Source organism: Salminus brasiliensis, chromosome 15 (genome assembly GCF_030463535.1).
Source record: "Salminus brasiliensis chromosome 15, fSalBra1.hap2, whole genome shotgun sequence".
Lineage (NCBI taxonomy): Eukaryota > Metazoa > Chordata > Actinopteri > Characiformes > Bryconidae > Salminus > Salminus brasiliensis.
Window position 1 is genome coordinate 28,085,964 of NC_132892.1, and position 23,079 is coordinate 28,109,042.

At 40.4% G+C, this 23,079-nt stretch overlaps 1 protein-coding gene across 1 annotated transcript; it reads right to left on the minus strand.

Annotated features, from left to right (window-relative positions):
- Window positions 1-72: 72 nt before the first annotated feature.
- Window positions 73-18,030, minus strand: dis3 (DIS3 exosome endoribonuclease and 3'-5' exoribonuclease). Its single transcript, XM_072657637.1, has 21 exons — window positions 17,440-18,030; window positions 14,782-14,939; window positions 14,008-14,201; window positions 12,924-12,997; window positions 12,673-12,840; window positions 12,361-12,522; window positions 11,721-11,837; window positions 10,717-10,854; window positions 9,143-9,289; window positions 8,664-8,780; window positions 8,272-8,373; window positions 7,625-7,689; window positions 7,442-7,526; window positions 6,031-6,158; window positions 5,536-5,622; window positions 5,114-5,270; window positions 3,748-3,962; window positions 3,151-3,319; window positions 2,837-2,995; window positions 2,538-2,663; window positions 73-1,813 (listed from the first exon to the last, which is right to left on the minus strand). Exons 1-21 carry the CDS (start codon window positions 17,656-17,658, stop codon window positions 1,745-1,747), a joined length of 2,856 nt encoding a protein of 951 aa, XP_072513738.1. The 5' UTR covers window positions 17,659-18,030; the 3' UTR covers window positions 73-1,744.
- Between the last annotated feature and the right edge of the window lie 5,049 nt (window positions 18,031-23,079).

The following is a 23,079-nucleotide window of genomic DNA, read 5'->3' on the forward strand; positions in this document are numbered from 1 at the left end:
TATTTAAGCTTTTTAAAAAAAACAAAAAACATATACATTCAAAATCATCAAATTATTTTAATGAGTTGTTCCTTTTTGCAATTTTTGTACATGAATTTATGCTCTTAGTTATTTATGAATCCTAATCATAACCACTAAAATGCATGTCTGAGTGATGATTCGCATGTTTAATATTGCTCTGTGTGGTATTACGCTTGTATGTTTCTGCTGAATTGCAATAAAGGATTTTGACATGAACTTTAATTTCTGTTTGTAATTAAACATTTTTTTTGTGTGTGGAGTCATACCAGGTTTTAGGTGGTTTTATAAGCTCATGTCTGAATAACTAAAAATGCACACAAAAACATGGTCACAAATCTTTGTATCTTCTTATGGGATGTTGATTAGTAGCAATTTTAATGCGTTAAACATTTCCAATTACTGGTATCTGTGATCATAAAATATATATTTTTTTAATGTGATCTAAAACAAACTCCTGCAGTTCTAGTTCAACAGTGCTTTTTATCCCTTGATTACATTAAACTGCAATACAAAGTGTTCAAGTGGAGATATCCTGTGGCCCTGTCCAAGCATGTCCACATATTTTAAAAAAAATGAGTCTTTTGTCTGCATTAAATGTGTGAACTTTTTACTAACAATATCAGCAAACCGGTGTACACACAGAGCACAAATGGTGTCTTACCAGTTCTATACTGGTGCAGCCCAGTAATCTTATTTCTATGCTGCCTTGCCCACAGCTGTCCTGTCCCACACTCGTTGTAAAGACTCAATACTGGCAAAAGTATTTGGACACATACAGGAGCTTTTATAGCATCCCATTCTAAATTGATAGTCATTAATATAGAGTTGGTCCCCCTTTGCAGCTGTAATGGCAGGCTTTCTACACCCCACTCTGTGGTCTAACATGTGGGTGGCTGAGTTGCTCTCTGTGGTCTTTAAGTGCTTCCACTTTTTAATACTACCACTCCCAGCTGATGGTGGGATATAGGAGGAAAGAAATTTCACAAACGGGCTTGCTGCAGCGGTGGCTCCTATTACATACAGAACCACGCTGGAATTCAGTGAGCTCTTTAAGAAGCACCCGTTCTTTCACTGATGTGTGTAAAGGCAGATCTGAGACAATAGGACTGAATGAAACACCGGAATTAACTGATTAAGAGATCCGAATACTTTTGCCTATGTGGTTTATCTTTTTAATGCTTTTAAACTAAATGAAGAAACAACAGAATCAGACGAGCATTTTAACTGTACTCCATTATCTGAATTTTAAGAACCTTTATCGTGAAGAGCATGCTGAAGTATAGAGAAGTTAGACACCCTTTCTGATCCATTGAGAAGCACAGTGTTCTGTTAAAACAATTTTATTGCAGTTGCTCCTTTTTTTCTGGTGTAAAAATTCATTATGGATCTGTGAATGAAATCTGATCTCCACTGAAGAGCTTTTGGTCAGTTTTGTACAAACAAAGCCTTGCATTCAAGACTCTGATAAGAGCCACTCACAGAAACAAGCCCTTCATGACTACACTTCATGGGCATCCAGAAGACCAGCCTGTTGCCTGTTTTTATGAACCTGAACATTTCCCTTATGGAAAACATCTAAAACTGATACACAGCAACTGTCCCTGTGGTTTACACAAGCTGTGTCCACAAAAGCAAAAAATATATATATATACATTCATTTCTTTAAAAAATGAACATTAAAATAGAAAGAAACTAAGATGACCCTGTAAGGTAGTTGTTGAACTCAGCGATCCAGTTTGGGCTTCTTTGCTTCGGGTTCTGATTCTGGTAGAGCCACACTAACACCAGGGATCTGAAAGAGAAACCCACCATCAGCATGTATTTAAAGCTTGTAGGTGCAGCACATAGATGATACAGCCAGGATTCCTTGATTTTGCTGGTTGAATCTGGACAACTGCTTCTCTGAGGATCATAAATGCCAATCAAGTATTATGGAACTTGCTTTACAATAATTTAGTCCCAGGATCTGATCTATTTATCATCCCTGTAATGAAAGTTCATTCTTAAGTCAAGCAGATACAGCTTTTAGTTAACAGTCCCCTATAAAAGGTAGAATGGAAAAAAGCTGCTTATACGGGTAGTAAGTGTTTATCTGCTCAGTAAAACTAAAATATTAGAATAAACAGTAATAACATTCCTACAGAAAGTGGTGGTGGTTCTCCATCACTGTGTTCATCATTAGAACATCTCCAAAGTTCTCCTCATGGAGTCTAGTGTTATTCAGAGTTCTCTTCATATCAACACCTGGTTTGGTAAATCAGGTGAGTTGCTGCTGCTGCTGATGGAGTTGAACACATCCTCCACGCTGTGCTGGCTGGAATTGGGGGCGTCCAGGAGAAACCTGGAACTGAGCTCTGTTCTTCAGACTAGCTCACAAGATCTCACTATTGCTAAGAGAAATGGTTTAAATAATGGGCTTATGTGCACAAGACCTCTGGCCTGTACTGTATATCTTAAATGAGGGGAAATCAAATATTCAAATAAATAAATAAATAAATAAATAAATAAATAAATACCACTGGCTCCACTAGAGCCATCCTGATCTTCTGGTGTTGAATGTTGGAGGCGTCCAGACTGATGGTGACTTTGACTCTGTCAAATATGTGGAAGGTGTGCTGATCCTCCACGGTCAGCGTTGGGCCCTGGAAAGGTTAAACCAAGGTTTAGTCAAAACTGTAGTTTCTATTTATACCCACAAATCAAGGAGGACCAAAAGACCAGAGCAGATAAACTATATGTCCAAATGTTTGTGGACACTCCTAGTACTGAATGCATTCAGAAAAAAAAAATTGAAGACCGGGGGTTCATTGACAACCTCAGAGTCAAAGTTGAGCCGAGGTCCAGGTTTGTCTTTGTTTTCGAAGAACACCGTGCCCTCGAGACCAAACTTGGGGATAAGGATGATGATGGCGTTCTTCCTCACAAAGAGAATGAAGCCTTCTTCATTTAGGATGCCTCTGTTCTTGAAGAAAAGCTAAAAAACAAAGACATTCACACAGGTTGTGTCTTTTTAGCTTAAGATTGATGAGAAATTAAAAGCTTCTATTGGTCCATTCTTCATGTAATTTGAACACAATTTAAAGAACCACCAAATTCTGGTGAATTAGTATCCCATCAGTTGTGCTGTACCTGTGTATGGAAGGCCACTGAGGCTCTCTGTGCATACTGGGCCATTTTGTGTCTGTAGTTGAGGTTGTTGCACAGAGCGGACTGCTTGTGTTTGTCCATCAGGTCCGGGTAGGTGCTGTCTGCGTTGATGGCCACAGCCAGCAGCCGATGCACAATAATATCAGAGTACCTGGAGAAAATAAGGAAATCGGTGCATATTGGAAAGCACTGCAACCAGACCAAACCCAAAACTAGCCACATGGCCATCACAGTCAGCTTCATGAAGACTTTCCATACCTCCATATCTATTGACCACTAGAACGGGACACTCCAGAACAGCTGAACATCAGCCTAAAGTGACCATGCCCAAAGCTAAGCATCAGCTAGAGGGGTATAAAGCCCCAAGTGTTGAGCTGTGGAGCTGTGTAACTGTGTTTTCTGGAGTGATGGATGGGATGGATTTAACTAATCATCAGGTGACCAGACCTCACCAATGCTATTGTGGCTAAATGCAATCAAATCCCCACAGCAATGTTCCAAAATTTGTCAGAAAGCCTTCTTATCTAGCAGGAACGCTGGAGGAGTTTAGAGAATGAGAACAGAAGTAGTAGGCCTCACCTCCTGATGGGCGAGGTGAAGTGTGTGTAGATGGGCGAGGCCAGGCCGTAGTGGTGGAAGTCGCTGTCCATCCCCGAGCAGAAGTAGACGGCCTGCATCATGCAACGGGTGGCAAGGATGCGCAGCAGCGTGTTGAAGTAGGGGAAGTTCTCCACAGTGGCTTCATTCAGAGAGTCCGCCAGAGCCTTGGCTGAATCTGTGCGTATATCCAGACTCTGAGGAAGTAAAGGAGGAGATGATGATGATGAAGGTGCCTGTTTACACCTGGAACAAACTTTGTAATATCTACATCTAATATTTTTACATGGACTTTCATTGAAAGTTAAGAAGATTTTCTTCCCCTCTACTATAAAGTTGACATTTTGGAGATTGCATGGTGATACATGCATTTAAACTTAAGTATGGCTAGATATGGAGAATATTTGGTGACATCCTTATTGGGAGCAAATATATTTAGGTATTTTACTGCATTCATAAAAAAAGTAAATTGTCACTGTCTCACAAAAAAATGAAGCACAAAAAGACAACTTTCCATTCATTTTAATGAAAGTCAATGCAAAAAAAGTCATTTTGTACAATGTAAAACTAAAACCTTGGACTAGCAAGTTTTTTTTTTGTAGGACAGCAACAATGTGTTTTTATGTCTTAATATTTTATAATAGGGGTTTATTATCACCATCAGGGTATTTCGCCCCAATCAGAGTCTCTTAATGCTGAGTGTCAGCTGATACCGATCTGAACTTCTATTTGTGTTGTATAACTTATTCAGCCTCACAGTTTAGATCAGATGAACTGCTGATTAATAACTGCTCAGTAAAATCCCTTTATTTTTAGTAGTAGTTTCTATGATGAAACTTTCTGGACTGACTGATTTAGTTTAGTAGAGACTTTTCCTATAATCCAGTCGTCCAGGAGTCAGACTCCTGCTGACTGGGCAATGACGTCCATCAATGGCGCCTTGAGGACAGCAGATGGCGCTCTGAACACACACAGTGACTAAAACAAAGAATCAGAACTGGACTGAGATTAAAATAGCCAATATCTGATCCATTTAAATATGCCTGGATCAGCTTCTGATCCTGCTCCATTGGATCGGATTGGGATGTCCAGTGTTATTCATTAAAAATAATTAATTTTTTTAGATGATTGTAACTGACTGTCTCTCCAGACAATAATAATAATAATAATAATAATAATAATAAATAAAAAAAAATAATAATCATAAATCTCTAGATTTATTACCCCTCTAGACCTTTAGGGGTGTTTTAATGGGGTGATGCACAGAGACACTGCGAGCATCCACGAGTGCTGATCTAAGGTAATTCATGTCTGTTCACAACTGAAAGAACATAAATGTCACGCATACCCTCGACTTTGCAGCCTTGATGAGGATATCGTAGTTGGATGGTGGGGGTGAGGGGTGTTTTCTGAGCAGAGCGCACTCTGAGAACTCCTCGTAGATCTTTTGGGCCACTGAGATGTTCGCCAGCAACATGAACTCTTCCACCATGGAGTTTGTTTCTCTGAGAGTACAGAGAGAGTACAGAGAGAGTAGAGAGAGAGTAGAGAGAGAGTAGAGAGAGAGTAGAGAGAGAGAGAGAGAGACACACACAGAAGCAGAGTTTAAGGGATGTGTCAACTTAGAAAAACGAATATGGCGATGAGCCAGGACAATAAGGCTTAGGTGATACACTAATATACTGTGTAGCCTCACTAAGAATGAACAGCATCTCTCAGCCAAGTAACAACATAACAGCACCTAATTCACAACAATGGTTTCACACTCACTTCAGCTCCTTGGTCTGGAGGTCAATGGGGTCGTGGGTCTCGCTGTCCACGTGGAAACGAACCTCAGGAGAGGACAGAGTCAAGGCCCTGCAACAGAAAAATTCATCATGCAAAAGGTGAGTGAGTGAGTGCAGGGTGCAGAGTGTGTTTGTATGGGGTCTAGGTATAAAGAGATATCTTGTGTGATGAGAGCAGGGAGATGACCGGTGACTAACAGAAAGGACGCGTCGTTGTGTAATTAAGCTCACATCCACAACAGAGACTCTGTTCTGCACTAAACTACAGTTCAGTTGATCAATTTAGCATAAAAATGCCACAATAAACAGGAGTTCCGTCACTCTCATTTGACCAGGGGGTGCCCAAACTTTTGCATAAGACTGTAAAGCTACGTGCAAAACTTGGAATACGCAAACGTGGAATAGCAAGCTGCCTAAATTAGCTATAGAAAACTATTTCAGATGCAGATGACCCTTTAAAAAGACAGGCAGGTGTTACCCTTTGGCGATTCGCTGTGCCTTTAATATCTTGGCTAACGCGTTCAGCCCCCGTAGACTCTTGGTGATGTCATCGTTCATGTTGGTGTCATCGATTCTCATCTGAGCTTCGGCGTATGTCAGAGAAGCCTGAAAGAACATCACTTTGTTGAACACCTGAGGAATACCCTCCGTACTCTAAACAAGTGCGTACACACTGCCCGCTTGATTTCCAGTTTGATTTCCAAATTTACTTTTAAGAAAAAAAAGGCTAGAAAACTACATTTCTTACTTTTGTTTGTTAAAAAAAAAAGGGGGGGGGTGCACCAATACTGGAATTGTGGGCACATCAGTGGGCCCTGTGGTTTAATGTCTGCTCAACTACAAAGGGTAAAGAAGATGGTAAACGGTTGTGTAAAAATTCATTAGGATTGCTTTTTCCTAAATAAAACCAGATAAACTAATTAAAAAAAAAATAAAATAAATAAAAAAAAAAAAAAAAAAAAAAAAAAAAATATATATATATATATATATATATATATATATATATATATATATATATATATATATATATATATATATATATATATATAAATTAAATATATATTAGTTTATCTGTATATATCCCACCGTGTCAATTTTCTCTGTGTATTACAAAAACAACGACGACTCACGACCGAGCAAATTATGGTGGAAACAAATAGCCACAGTAATGGTTTACTATAGGAAAGGCAGAGTGTTTGATTATTTTATTTATACTTTGAATTCAAGTCTTCAAACGCAGAGTACTTGAGTGCACAATAGAGTGCATGTTTATTTGTGTTTAGTAGCATCTAAGATTAGAGGTTCCTTAGGAGCCTAGCCGATACAAACTAACCAGGAGTAAACAGTGAAGCACTGTATTTTTGTAAATCTCTCTGAAACAGTCGACAGAAGAAAAAGTACCAAAGAATTAGCAGGTCTAGTTGTACATATACAGACAGAAAAAAAGGATGATGATGATTATTATTAATAATAATAATAATAATAATAATAATAATGTGATTAAATAAACAGCTTTTTAATAAATAATAAAGACTTGTAATAATGATGCTCATTATTATATAAAGAATGTTTCTATTATGCTAAAATAATTAAAAAATGATGTGTTACACCATAATTCATTCTGGAAGAAATGTCATATCATTGCAGTCACGCAAAAACATTGTATCTCCATAATTCCATTTAAATGGAATATTTTTATTCCATGTCATTTTGGAGCATTTCTATTGGTCCATTCATCATGAAACTTGTATCCAATAAAAAGAACAACTGCTAGATTCACATTAGGTCAAAAAGTGAAAAATAACATACAGAGATACACACAGGACTTGTGTCTAATAGCGATGATATACAAGTTTAAAACATAGCAGGTCTTGTGACAAGTTTCATACCTTGGAATTGATGATGCTTTTGGTAAAGCGTGTTTTGAGGATTTCTGCACTGTGGTTCATCTCCCAGATACAGGAGAACGCCAACCTGTGAGGAGAACAGTGTGTGGTAATTAGCCACCACTGTGCAACAGCGAAAGGAGGAAAGACTCTCAATAACCTTGATGATGAGTTTTAAAAAGCTACCTTTCCACATTGGAGCGCAGAGAACACAGATTGGAGCTCAGAAGTTCTGGAACCATGTCAATCCTCTGAGGGGAGAGAAGAGTTGAGTTTATGAACCAGGATCAATCATCCAACATCAGTGCCTGACCTCACTAATGCTCTTCTGACTGATAAAATCCTCACAAAACCTATTGGATGAGCGGGAGTGAACAAACCTAAACATATGCTACTTGGACAAAAGTATTGGGACACCTGCTCCTTCATTGCTTCTTCTGAAATCAAGGGTATGAACACCACCTCAACTCATCCCCAACTCCTCCAATCCTCAAACGTATAGAATGGAGCTCCATTATTCCAGAGAACCCAGTTCCACTGCTCCACAGCTCAATGCTAAGGAGCTTAATAACGATCCAGCCCACACCCGGCATTAGGCATGGTGCCAATAGGTTGCTGTTTATCTTCCTATTCTATTGGCAGTGCTTCTCTACAGGGTCTAGACAAGCTGTGCAAGTGTGTGTATTTGCATGCCTGTCTCAGCAATGGGTGCAAGTTAAAGTAGCTGAATGCATTTATTAGAAGGAGTGTCCACAAACATTTGGACATATCGTGTAGTATATCAGAGTAGCGTTCACAGCTGGAATGTGCATGGCCTGCAATCAGGGGATTACCTTTCCACACAGGTAGACTGTGGTGCCTCTACTGGCCGCCTCCTGGTCCAACGCATTTCCTGGACGAATAAAGTGGCTGACGTCTGCTATATGGACACCAACCTGAGGCAGGAGACATGATCATACAGGACCAGGATGTAAGAAGAACAGCCAGCAATCACAAAAGCTAATGACCAGTTAGTATGAAAAACACAGCACCTGTCCGAACTGATCAGCATCAGATTTGAGGGTATGCAAATATTAGCCAAAACATTATGACCACCTATTTAATCTGCTGTTTGCTCTCCATGTTCCACCAAAACCTCTCACTGCATGTTTGCTTAATGTATAGAAAAACAACAACAATTTCTCTAAACTTCGACAGACTCACATTCAATCACACACACTCATACCTCCAGATTTCCATTTTCCAGCTCACGACAGTGTAAGGCGTCATCAATGTCCGTACAGCCAGGAGGGTCTACACTGCACACACACAAGTGTCTCAGATCTTCCCTCACCTTCACATCCTGAAAGAGAAAAAGCATGAAATCAGACCTCAACCCAAACTCAAAGTCAAAACACTGCATCATTAAATCTCATTTTGTTCCGGACAGTGCGGCGCCTTCCTGCATTTGCCAACAATACATTATAGCATTATAGGACACCTGTGTCCTACCACAGTGCCTTATTTTCAGCTAGTTCCACAGATACCATCAGTTTATCGCTACTTTACTTGTAAAAACAAACTAACAAATAACTGCAATTACTCAACGAACAGGAGTCGACCTAGAACGCTGTAGCTGATTAGGCGACTTGTCAATTCAGAAAGCACAGTACACAAAGCCCTGGCCCACAGCCACATACTCCAAACCACCCAGACTGTGTTTACCTCTTCAGTAATGCCCCAGGGCATTTTGGGCAGGAAGCTGAGCACAGCCTGGGAGAAAGGCTGGTGTGGAACGTCATGTTCTAGAAGCAAAACCTCCGTCTCCGTGTCTTTATCCCCGGCTCCACCCAGGTTCCTCACAAAGTGACCCTGCAAATAAATAAATAAATAAATAAATAAATAAATAAATAACTAACCCACATCAGAATTTAACACAGTTCAGGTTCATTCATGGTTGAATTTGGATTTAGGGGACGCGTGCGGAGGGCAGCCGTGAAGAAACTGTCAGAAGTAGCTGTGGATAAGAAAGGCTGAGGTGGGGTGGAGAAGGCCAGTGTGTGACTGAAGGTGTAGTATGGTGGGAGATGCAGGCTGCAGCGTGCAAATGCTTCAGAGGCAGAATCCTGTGAAGTGAGCTTGGAGGGGAGTGGATCTGGGAACCTTCCGTGGGCCTAATTCAGCTCAACACTGGTGAAGGGAGGTACCAACCTGATGACCCCTGTGAAGAGCTTGCTGTAGCTGTAGGTGACTGGTGCATGAGTGAAGGGAAGATCACATGTAACCTTAACTGGTAGGTGTAGGATCTTGTCAGTCCCAGTGACAGCCAACGCAACATAGGAAGCGAGGTGCCTAACTGATGGAGCTTTAGATGTAGTGGGTGAGTAGAGTGTAGGGGAAGGGAATGGGCTGGGCCCTATGCGTAACTCCGGTTGTTAGGTGCAGGATTTTGTCATCTTTCTTTAACATCCCACTCAAATGATTCAACGCCAGAAGGGTGCTAACTTTACAAGCCTGATCAGGACTCAGGAGGAAGTTAGAAAAGATTCAAGTTACTGAACATTTTGAAAAGTTTAATTCTTTTGAACCGTGATCTAGTTATTTAAATCTTTTCAACAATAATGACTCTTTTGAACACTGATTTGAATCTTTTGGACAGTGATCCAAATATCCTGACAACCGATTCAAATCTTTCGAAAACTGATTCTTTTTTTGAAAAGCGCCTCATATCTTTTGAAAAGGTATTTAAATCTTTTCAACAATAATAGGAATCATTTGAACACTGATTTGATTCTTTTGGACAGTGATCCAAATATCTTAACTGATTCAAATCTTTTTTTGAAAAGTGATTCAAATCTTTCGAAAAGGTAATATTTTTATAAATAAATAAATATTTTTAACAGCAATATAACTCTTTTAAACACCGATTTTAATTTTTTGGACACTGGTCCAAAAGCCAGTGCCACAATATTGTTCCTGCTGTTGACACCCATTGAGAAATACACATAAATACAAATAAATAAATAAATGAAAACAAGCTAACTTTACCCCCAAAAAAGCATGTTGCCAAAGAATACTTACTTATATTAACTTTAGGAATCATGTTCTTTAATACAGTTTACTTCAGTAAACAAATATAACCCACATTTCAACATTTACCAAAGTATTTTAACTTATTCATTTGAACTCATTAGAATTTGTCCTTTTACATTCAAGTATGTGACTTGTGTACTTGCAGCACCTCTGGCAGTACACACAGAGAAAGGAGATAAGCTCCGGGACAGTGAGTGTACACCTACATTGGGATATCTGGAATTTCTTGGCCAGCCATCAATTGCCACGATGATCCTCTGGCCCACCAGCGTGGAGGCCTGCCGTGTCTCTATACGGATCCGAGGGATGCATCTCTCGGCTGGAGTGAAGAGATGCCTGGTGGCCTGGGGTTTAAGGACAGAGCACAATGTTAATAAGCAGACCTTATTTAATCTTACAGAGCTTTTCTTACAGAGTTTCTTCTGAGATCAAGATTATTAATAGGGAGTTTGTCCAACTTTGCTGCAATAACAGGTTCTTCTCTCCTGAGAAGGCTTTACACTAGACACTGGAACATTGCTGTGAGTGCTGAAAGGGTCTGATTGCATTTAGCCACAAGAGCATTAGGCACATTCAGTGATGTTGGATGAATAGTTCTGCAATTTAAAGTATCTGATCTGACCAATTAGAAGGGTCCTGATACAGCGTAGTACTAAATCTAACAGGTGCCTGTGGTACTGGGATTAATGTATTTTATATTCTAGTTTTATATAAATTTGGTATGACTTTTTTTTCCTTTTATTTACTATTTATTTTTAATTTTATTCAATTCCTCCCCAATTTTCTCACCACTTCAGACAACCCAATTACCCAACCCGTGCCTAATCCACCCCGTTTTTAAACTGAGATTTGTCTTTTTATTTTATTTGACTTTTATTTATTTATTTTTTTACACATTTTTAATTTTTCTTTTATTTTTTATTACTTTATCCCCAAATGACCTGTCATTTGCAATCTTATTTTTATAGTTTATTTCATTTTTTCATTTAATTTTAACTATTATGATGCATCATATTTATTCTTTATTTAATATATAAATAATCTCTTTTCACTTTTCATTTCTCAATCCATATTTCATGCAATGTACCTTAAGACTACCTTGAGATGACATTAAAATGACATTTCACAACATTTGTGCCCCAATTCTCAATCTTTCCAATAAAAGCTTCCAATTCTGCATGAATTGATTATTATGGTGTAAACAGGTTACCTCTTTGATCTGTGACTGGGTGAGCATCCCACAGTATGGCCGCCAGTTCCTCTTGATAATCCCCACCACTCTGCCTGTGGGTTTCAGAACACTGGTATCCAGCACAGGGCTCTCCAGCTGACCCCAGAGCAGGCAAAAGAGAGCAGGTGTGACCATACAATCAAAATGAACACTCAACATAAGCTGCTCTACAGGTTTAATAAGCTACACCGCCTGACCTCCAGTTAAAATGGCACAAGCTCCCATAAATCAGCTTCGCTTTTTGTATTGTTTATTGTATGTACCATCTCGACCAATCACTGCTGTCTTAAGCTTCGACATGGTGACAATTAAAATGTTGTGCTCCAAGCAGCTTAAACACAACAGAGTTTAACAGACTCCTGAAACACTTAGCTGCATCCAAATCCCAGGAAACTTTATTGTCTCCGGTCCTTGGTTCCCATGATCTGTAGCTCATGGCTTTAACTTAAATACTGGCAGAGCTGACCAGCATGTAGATCCTCTTGGTTATGAGGATCAACAAAATCCAAGACAAGCAGATAGGAAGTATTCTGGAGAAGCAATGCCATCATGGTCTAAACCAAGCTCTCGCAACTAATATCCGAACACTCACTGATCTAAAGCTATGCCAATTAATCACCTTCTTCTCTGCCTCCTCTTCCTCCGTGTCCTCATCATTGGGCCGATCGTCCTGCAGCACCACAGAAGAGGGGGTGACCCAGCGCTCCTTAGGGAAAAGCTCCACAGCAACCACGTCCTGGTGCACTGCCCGATTGAGGTTCTGGAGCCCTTGCAGTAGGACCTGCATGCACACGCACACACACACACACAGAGACCTTATTTAACCGAGCACCAGGTCAGGTCTGGCACGGTCAAATTTGACCCATTCTGAAACATGTCCCTTGCTTGTGAGATGACCAGCTCACAAATAAGCCCACTCTGAGCTTGATACCTCTGTGCTTTCCTCCCCTTCCCCATGGACGAAGACAGTGGCCTCCAGGTAGTTGTCTCTGTTGGCCCGGAACGTCCCCTGCAGGAAAGTGCCGCTCTTAATGCCCGCCTGAATCCTGGACAGAGGCAGGTGCTCTGGGAACAGGAGCTTACTGCCAGTGATCTCATTCTGCAGAAAGACCAACAGCAAAACGTTGGTTAAATGAGGAGGAACCTCACAGTGAAGAAACCGGTCCTTTCTGCTGCACGTACCTGATCATCAGAGGCTAAGGCCAGCCTGTCCACAAGCTCAGGATTGCCAATGAGGCTTTTAATGTACTCCTCACCTGTATGGAAAGAAGACAAATAGAATACATACACACATATTGGTATGAGGAGCTCAATTTTGGATTATGTCAGGTTCAGATTTCACTGCAACTTTAGATATAAACTTTACAGGAGAAGAAAAAAAACAAATATCTTAATATTCAATGGAAATCAATGAAGATTTAATCCCAGGTCGTTTTGGAGTATTTCTAACTTTAAACCCCAGTCTCCCGCATGGTGTGGTATCTCACTGACAGGTAGTGGTGTTTTCTGTTTGCGCCACACCAACCATCCATCCCACTAGACAGTCACCCAGCCATCCTACTATACATCCCATTAACCAGCACACTACCCACCTATCCATCCGTCCAGCTATCCACCCATTTATTCACTCCACTATACATCCTTCCATCCCACTGTCCAGCAATCCATTCATCTCAACATCCAGAACACTATCCATGCCACTAATCACCTATTCATTCACCCCATTTTGCATCCCTCCCTCCCTCTAACCAGTCATCCAGTCAACCATCCATTCATCCCACTACTCAGTCATCCGTCCATCCCACTATCCACCCATTCATCTAACTGTCTGTCCCACTATCCACCAATCCATTCATCTCACCATGCAGTACACCATCTATCCCACTATCCACCCATTCATTCACCCCAGTATGCATCCATCCACCCCACTATCCATACCACTATTCACCAATCCACCCATCCAGCACACTATCTATCCCACTATCCACCCATTCATTCACCCCAGTATGCATCCATCTCACTATCCACCAATCCAATAGTCCAAGCATCCAGCACACTATCTATCCCACTATCCACCTATTCATTCACCACAGTATGCATCTATCCCATTAGTCACCAATCCACTCATCCCACCATCCAGCACACTATCTATCCCACTAGTCACCCATTCATTCACCACAGTATGCATCCATCCACCCCACTATCCATCCATCTGATTATCCCTCCCCCTAAAACAACAGGAAAACCTGGAATTCTCTACACCTACATCTGTAAGCCAGCAGGCCGCTCTGCTCAGCCTTCTCCTTGTTGGCTCGGTCGTTGGTTAGCAGCACCACCCTCAGCTCTCCAAGGCTGGGGGCTTTGCTCAGGTGCTCGGTGTACCATTTTGCTGCCACGCGGATGGCTCGGTCGTTGCGATCGTTGGCGCTCTCTCCCTGTTCCCGCTCGATGAACGTCTCCCTGAATCACAGGGATGGAAAGTGGTCAGATTACCTTCGTTTGAGGACAAGAGGCTGTTTACACCTTGCATTAACATACTGTACATCTGGATACGTGGCTGACGACTACTTTCTATACTTGGAATGAAGTCTATTAACATTGACCTCTATTGAAAATTCCATTACCAAGTCATTTTGGAGCATTCCTATTGGTCCTTTCGACAAACTGCCAGATTTACGATATGTAAAAAACACAAATAGCGACACGAGTTATATATAAACACTTGAATGTGGTGAATGTGAGGAGATCCGTTATCAGCCACTTCCGAGTTTGGTTTGAGTGGTCCGATCTAGCTGTTTACACCCGGCTTTTCGTGCAGTTAAGTGAAATCTATACATGATCAGTGATGCCAGGTGGAAACAGCCAGGCTGTTCAGAATCAAACTTCCAGGATTCCTGGCTGCGACCACTGCTGGGAATAAGCAGTGCACTTCAGCAGTGTATCTCCAGCTCCATCTCTGGTTCCAGCCGTCTGAAGGTTCTCCAAACCCCTCCCTCATAACCAGCATGAAGAGTGTGAGGAACTTCTGCTCGGACGTTACCTGTGATGTTCGTTGGTGAAGGTATAGAAATGTTTCTCCTTGTCATGAATCGCATCTTTGATCCGCTTGTAAACCGGCGCGCTTCTGTGTCGGACTTCCTGCAGAACCGTCTGAAGGATGATGACGTTCCTGATCAAGGGATCCTCGAGTATATCGATCTGTGAAGATTCAAGAGAGCTTACAAATGAATGGATCTCTCCAGACGAGACACTTTGACCAGTCATAAGCACCGTCCTCATACCAGCACAGGAGCCGAACCTACAATCAGAGTTCCACGACTGTCACAAGTCAAAGAACTATAGAGAACCATTAATGAAAAGAGCATGTAGTACCTTAAATCTGTTTAATAGAACCAACACACACACCTCACACCCCAACTGTTCAGTATCTAGTCTAGACATACTAGTCCTCTCTTCACAGCAAAAAAAAAAAAAAAAGGGTTCTTTGCCTGATGCTATAGAACAAAAGTACGGAACCTAAAAGAGGTCCATGGCTGTTACAAGTCAAAGAACCTTTTTGGTACTATGGAGAACCCTTTTTAAAAAGGGTGTGTAGTAACAGTGGTTCTTCTACTACTGCACACTAAAAGCAAAAAGGGTTCTTAACAACACCAAAAAGGTTCCACTATGGTCACAAATCAAATTATCAAATTACTATGGAGAACCTTTTATGAAAAGAGCATGTAGTACCTTAAATCTCTGTAATAGAACCAACATACACCTCAAACCTGGGCTTTGAGCTCTCAGTATCTGGTCTAGACATACTAGTAAACCTTTTTGGTACTATGGAGAACCCTTTTTGAATGTGTAGTAACAGTGGTTGAAGTACAAAAAGGGTTCTACTATTGTCACAAGTAAAAAAAAATACTTTTTTGTGTCGAAGAACCTTTTTGGTACTATGGAGAACCTTTTATGAAAAGAACATTTAGTACATTAAATCTGTGTAATAGAACCAACACACGCCTCAAACCTGGGCTTCGAGCTCTCAGTATCTGGTCTAGACATACTAGTACACCTTTTTGGTACTATGGAGAACCCTTTTGAAAAGAGTGTGCAGTAACAGTGGTTCTAATACTACTGCACTCTAAGGGTGCACTGGAAGGGTTCCACTATTTTCACAAGTGAAATAACCTTTTTGGTACTATAGGGAACCCTTTTTGAAGTGTGTAGTAACAGTGGTTCAAGTACTACTGCATCCTAAGCAGAAAGGGTTCAATACAGTACACTACAGTAAGGGTTCCACTGTTGTTACTAGCTAAATAATATTTATATACTATGGAGAACTATGTGGTACTTTAAACCTGCTGTTCTGCAGCAATAGAACCAAAATATGCCTCAAATCTGGCCTCACCAAAGACTGTTCTCTAAATGTTGAGTATCTGGTCTAGATATACTAGCACACTCTTAACAACAAAGCTGCCCAAAATGGTTCTTTGCATGATGCAATAGAACAGAGGTCCATGACTGTTACAAGTCAAAGAACCTTTTAGGTTCTATGGAGAACCCTTTTGGAAAAGAGTGTGTGGCAACAGTGGTTCTAATACTACTGCACTCTAAAAGCATAAGCAAAAAGGGTTCTACACAACACCAAAAAGGTTCCACAAGAATGTATTTTTGGTACTATGGAGAACCTTTTATGTGAGTAGAGTGTGTGGTACCTTAAATCATCTGTTCTGTAGTTCTAGAACCAAACACATGCCTCAAATGTGAGCTCACCAGTGACTGTGCTCTAAATATTCAGTCTCTGGTCTAGACACACTAGTCCACTCTTTACAACAAAGTGGCAAAAAAAGGTTCTTTGCGTGATGTGATAGAACCGTGGTGGGGAACTCCAGGCCTGGAGGGCTAGATTCTCGCACAGTTCTGGGATTTTCCAACTCAGGCACACCTGATTCAGCTCTCCGGTAATTGCCGGGTTTAGTAGTTGTGTTAGTGCAGCGAAATCTGTCAACTGTGCTGGATCCCGGCCCTCGGTTCCCCACCTCCTGCCATCGAAGAACCCTAAATAAAGATTCATTAGGTGCTTCTGAGTTAAATAACCTAATAAATATTAAAATGTTTAATAATTTAGTTTTTTGAGAACCTTTAAACAATGCAAGGGTTCTATGAAACCAAAAAAGGTTCTCCTGCTACTGTTGGAGTAACTCTCTCTACAGGCCAGGGAAGAAGGCTTTCTACTAGATTTTGGAGGAGCATTGCTGTGAGGATTTGATTGATCACCACCTTACTGCACAATCCCCAACTCATCCGAAAAGCACTGGATGGAGCAGCATCCATCACTCCAGAGAACACAGTTCTTCCACTGCTCCACAGCTCAATGCTGGGGGGCTTTACACCCCTCTAGCCCACGCCTGGCATCAGACAGGGTGCCAATAGGTCCATGTGTTTATCTGCTCCAGAGAGTCCTATTCCATATGGACTAGACAGGCTGTGTGTGTGCGCGCGCGCATTTGCACATCTGCATCAGCAATGGGTGCAACTTCAACTAGCTGAATGCATTCATTAGATGAGATGTCCACAGACATTTGGACATACAGTGGGCCCAACTGAACCCCCCCCCCAAATGAGGTAGCTAGCTGGCTACGTACAACAGGTGCCGTGCAGTTCTCTAAAGATCAGACCCAGCCCATGATCAGACGTGCTGTAAGGCCTGGTTTACCTGATGTAGGACTACGTTAGTGTCTGGGATCAGATAGTGAGGGTAGGCACACAGATCACTCTCTATCCGAGCGTCCCGCTGCAGCACAGGAGCCCCGTCTTTACACTCCGCACACACTTCACTGCCGCACCAGATGTCGTCCCTCAGGTAGTGCTCACGGACTATCTTCAACACTCCGCCCGATCGGGTCTTTTTCACAAAGGTTTTAGACTTCAGCATGGCTCAGGAGGCTTTATTCCGACAGCAGCTCCTGAAACACACAGCAAAACACACACACACGCACGCAGCGCTCCGGAGACCCACGTGTGTGTCCATCCGGGGCAACTACAAAATATGTCCGGGGTGGTACAACGACCAGCCGCAAGCGGGTTGCTACAACAGCCGCCACGTTTTCTCAAAGCTGCTCAAATTATTTTTGACTAAATAAATCCAATAAAGACCCATTAATCATCGTGTTGTTGTATCGTGTAATCCTAAATGAACGCAATATGTGGAAAAAATGATGAAGCTGGGTGCGCTTCAGAGGTTTGACCGCTAGAGGGAGACACTGTAGAAGAGTTCTCAGAATTAAAGGGGCAGTCCAGCCAGACTCGAAACCCCCCTTCTGACGACGTATCTTGGAGGTGGGAGGAGCTTTTTTTTTTTTTTTTAAATAAAAACAACCTTCAAAACAGTTTCTGTATAATAATAATAATAATAATAACAACAATAATAATCACAGCATCTAAAATAAACAAAAATTTTTTTTATGGAATACTTTATGTTTTAATTAGCTTTAAAAGTTTGAAAGTACACTGCGCACAAAGAAATATGCACATTTAATAGTAATATTCACATTAATAAATAGTGTGCATACTGTAAAATTAGTGTGCATGTGTTCATACATATATAAATATAAATATATATATATATTTATATAAATATATATAAAATACTAAATACTATACAAAACCTGAAATCTGTAAGCAAATTAAATAGTACTCAAAAAGCAGTATGCATACTTAAAAATATAATTAATGATTAGAAAAGAAGTATGCATACAATAGTAGCAAAAGATCCTTGTTGTGCAAAAAAACCTCTTATGTCCACTATCACCTTGTTACATGAAGTGAACTTAGTAGTTGTTTTTTACATTGTGTCAAAATGTCACGATGAACGGACCACAAGTTGATTGACGTTTTGTAAAATTAGTAATTAGTCATTTACTAAGGATTATTAGTATCATTACTAGCATGCATGGTTAGAAAAGTAGTATGTGTGCTTTATATATACATCAAATAAAGTATACATAAAATAGAAAAGCCATATAGCAACCTCTTAGCAACACTGTAGCAATTTCCTGGGATACCATAACAATGTTTGACAATTTTTTGTAAAAACCCATTCAACCTCATTAGTAAAATTAGTAGGATGCATAGTTAGAAATGTAGTATGCATGATGTGTCCATACCTAAAAAATCTAGTATGCATTATTACAAAGCAGTCTACATACTTTAAAAGTAGTATGTGTGATGTGTGCATATTTTAAAAATAGTGGTAAACATACTTAAAATAAATAGTATACATGGCTAGAAAAGCTTTCTTGCAACCACCTGGGATAACATAGCAACCAATATTTTGCAGGCATTTTGCAGACAAGCTAGTTCAAACCAATTTGTGTCATTAGTATACACGGCTAAAAAAAGCTTAACAAATCTAGTATGCACACTTAAAAGTAGTATACACAACAAAAAGCTAGTGTGCATAGCTTAAAAAAAGCCATCTAGAAGCCACCACAACACCACAACAATCACCTGGGATAGCATAGCAACCACCTCCCCAACCTAATAAGTAGCTATGGTAGAATGCATCGTCAAAAAAGTAGTTTTCATGTTATTTTAAGTTCATACTCAAAACATCTAGTATGCATACTAGTAATATACATCCTTAAAATGTAGTATACATGCTGTGTGCATACTTACAAAGTGGTATGTATGGCTAAAAAAGCCATGTAGCAACTACTAAGCAACACCATAACAACCACCTGGGTTACCATAGCAACCACCTTTCAAACACCATGCAAAGATAATCCAACCTAACTAGTAGCACTGGTAGTATGCATAGCCAGAAAAGTAGTATGCATGCAGTGTTTCCACCAGCAACAGCTGCTGTGAAAGAAGCCAGTAGAGTATACCTCTGGTTATATACAGCATAACTGCTGTGTATACAGTATATTCTTTGAAGTATTCCACACACACACACACACACACACACACACACACACAGAATGTATACAGTAGCCCACCACTAGATGGTAGAATAATTTCGTCATGTTTTGATGCCATGCCTAAATTCCACTCTTAGCAATGGTCTGAAGTCAAAACAAAACCACTGTGTCACTGTATGTGTGTCACCGTGTGTGTGTGTGTGTGTGTGTGTGTGTATGCGATATCCCAGACAGACAGGTCACACATTACACCCTGGTGTGTCTCTGGTCTGACCTGTTTACTCACCCAGAAGAGTTTCTCATCATCATCTTCACCTAACTGCACCCACGCTGCAGCCAAACAACTACACACTGCCCTCGTGACTCATCCAGCAGCTCTATTTCAGGTCTGTTTACTCTGCTGCGGGTGTTTCATTCGACAGGCAGAGGGATTCCTGCTGATCAGCTGGGCTCCACAATCATCAGCTACGCTTCCTTAATGCTCCTCACACATCCACAATGCTTACTTTGCTACAGATGAGACAGATATAGCTGCATATCTGGAGTTATATACATGCTATACAGTCATGTGAAACAACTGGGACACCCCATAAAAACCTTGTTCTTTTTGAACAGATTTCAACATCTGGAGATTTGATCTTCAGGTAAACAACACTGAGAGATGGAGGTGACATAACTAAAGTCATTCAACTGAAGAAATGTCTTTAAGCATCATTTATAACATCTAAAATAGTCTAAAATTTAAGTCTGCAGATGATTTGGACATGGTCAGAGAGGATTCTGGAGAAGTCTGTCTTGTTTAAACCTTATATATTCAGCTTGGTTTGGAGTGGTGAAGATCAGATCACCATGGTTAGATCCAAAGAGCTCTCTGAGGCCTTCAGATAGAAGGTTGTTGAGACGAGGTGAGGGAAAGTCTGGGAAGGGGTTTAAAGAAATCTTAGAACAGTTAGACATCAGCGGTCCCAAGAGTAGACCACAGGATCAGCAAAGACGTCTCCAAGGATCCTAAAATCTCATCGTGGTATTAGGTAGCTCTTCCCACAGTTGATGTCAAAGTACAGACCAGGGGACCAACCAAGATTAGTTGAAGATAAGTTTACCACACCTTGACCAAGACCAGGACCTCTGGAACAATGGGCTCTAGTGTAAAGCCTTCCCAGAAGAGTATGTATAGGCTTCATTTCTAAAACCCTTCATATATAAATCAACTAACTCTATATATGGTCATTTTACACAGTTATCTGCTTACTTAGCCTGAAGTGGTCTGGAAGTCTCCATCGGCCAGCAGGTCCAGCATTACCCTGCCCTTTCACTCCACAATTAAGACCAGCCCGAGGACCATTGGACATGTAAATGGGTTCAAAGTGGTGGATTAGCTGCCTTATACAAAGCTTCCTTTGTCATAGGACTTTAGCTTCAGGATCTGATACAGCTGTTTTAAGGGGTACCTTACCCAGAAGCTAGTTCGGCTTGGTTTGTGTTATGGGATCAAGCCAGATTACTTTCACTGTTAGCCATTGTAGCCTTTGTAGTTAAAGGTAATCTACTCTAATCCTAAAACCCTAATCCTGTGGGTCATATGTGGGCCCACACCTTATGTCCTCACTTTCATAGTATTATCATAAGTTCATAGTATTTACTGACTGAAGTCTGAAGGTTAATACCTGAATAATATGTAGCACAGCGTAGCGGCCCTGAGCCCAGGAGCCAAGGCTTGCCATTATTGACAGACCTATGGATTCTGGACTTTGGGAGAATCTCAGAAATTTAAGCTTGGATGCCCACAAAAATGTACATTTTTAATATTAGGTCACTTTCTTCATATAATAATTGGGTTATTTGAATCTAGTTTAAGGGCTTAAAGCAGTATTATGTCAGTAATTGTATTGAGCTTTACGCTTTACGCACATTTCTGGACAAGCTGAGAAAAATAAAGAATAGTCAATGAAAGTGAAAGAAGCATGTGGACTGAGGTGGCAGATTAATACCACAGCATGTTATACAGATATTATGATAATATAATATTATGATATATATATTATTATAAAGTTCCGCCCTTCAAAAAGAGCCAGTTAGCTTGATGATTACAAATAAAGTCCTGCCCTCCAACAAAAAACAAAACAAAAACAAAAACAGTCAGCTTGATGATTACAAGTAAAGTCCCACCCTTCAACAAAAATAGCCAGTCAGCTTGATGGTTACGAATATGTCAGTAATTGTATTGAGCTTTACGCGCATTTCTGGACAAGCTGAGAAAAATCTAGAACCGTCAATGAAAGTGTTACACTGTTACATTGTACAATTAGCAGCAAGTCGAGCCCGGAATAGCAACGATATAGATGGTTTCCTCCCTGTAAAGGAAGCACTAAAAGCAGTATCATGGGAAAATTGGAATTTCTTGCTCCTGGTCTCCCCCTACAGGCATAAATAGTCATTTCTGCTTTAACCCACCCCTACAGGACAAGCTTTCCGCTTTACACGCATTTCTGGACAAGCTGAGAGATACATAACCGTCAATGAAAGTGAAAGAAGCATGTGGACTGAGGTGGCAGAGTAATATTACAGGATTTTACACAAATATTATGCAGTGTTGTGCAGTGTTACACAGTTCTCGCAAGCGCTTTACCAGAGTTACATACCAATGTTACATACCTTTGTTACATACCATTACATACCATTGTTACATACCAATGTTACATACATTACATACCATTGTTACATACCAATGTTACATACCATTACATACCTTTGTTACATACCATTACATACCATTGTTACATACCAATGTTACATACCATTACATACCTTTGTTACATACCATTACATACCATTGTTACATACCAATGTTACATACCATTACATACCATTGTTACATACCAATGTTACATACCATTACATACCTTTGTTACATACCAATGTTACATACCATTACATACCATTGTTACATACCAATGTTACATACCATTACATACCTTTGTTACATACCAATGTTACATACCATTGTTACATACCAATGTTACATACCATTACATACCTTTGTTACATACCAATGTTACATACCATTACATACCATTGTTACATACCAATGTTACATACCATTACATACCTTTGTTACATACCAATGTTACATACCATTGTTACATACCAATGTTACATACCATTACATACCTTTGTTACATACCAATGTTACATAGTTACATTGTTGCACAGTGCAATTAGCAGCAAGTCGAGCCCGGAACTGCAAAGATATAGATGGCATCCTCCCTTTTACAAGGCAGTTGAGCATCAACATGATTTTGAAACGGTTATTTTGAGGCACAATGTTACATGACGTTGCTTTAAATGAAGATCTGATCACATTTATGCAGAAATGCAGGAAATTGTGAAGAATTCACACACCTTTTAGCAGCATATGAGAGGTAGGACATGGA

Excerpts from the sequence above, each read along its gene's own strand:
- dis3 (XM_072657637.1), bottom strand. The coding sequence starts at position 17,658 with ATGCTGAAGTCTAAAACCTTTGTGAAAAAGACCCGATCGGGCGGAGTG. Across the intron at positions 5,623-6,030 it reads GCACAGCGAATCGCCAAAGG|GGCCTTGACTCTGTCCTCTC; the intron begins GTAACACCTGCC and ends TTTCTGTTGCAG. Across the intron at positions 2,996-3,150 it reads CAGTGGCCTTCCATACACAG|CTTTTCTTCAAGAACAGAGG; the intron begins GTACAGCACAAC and ends TTTGTTTTTTAG.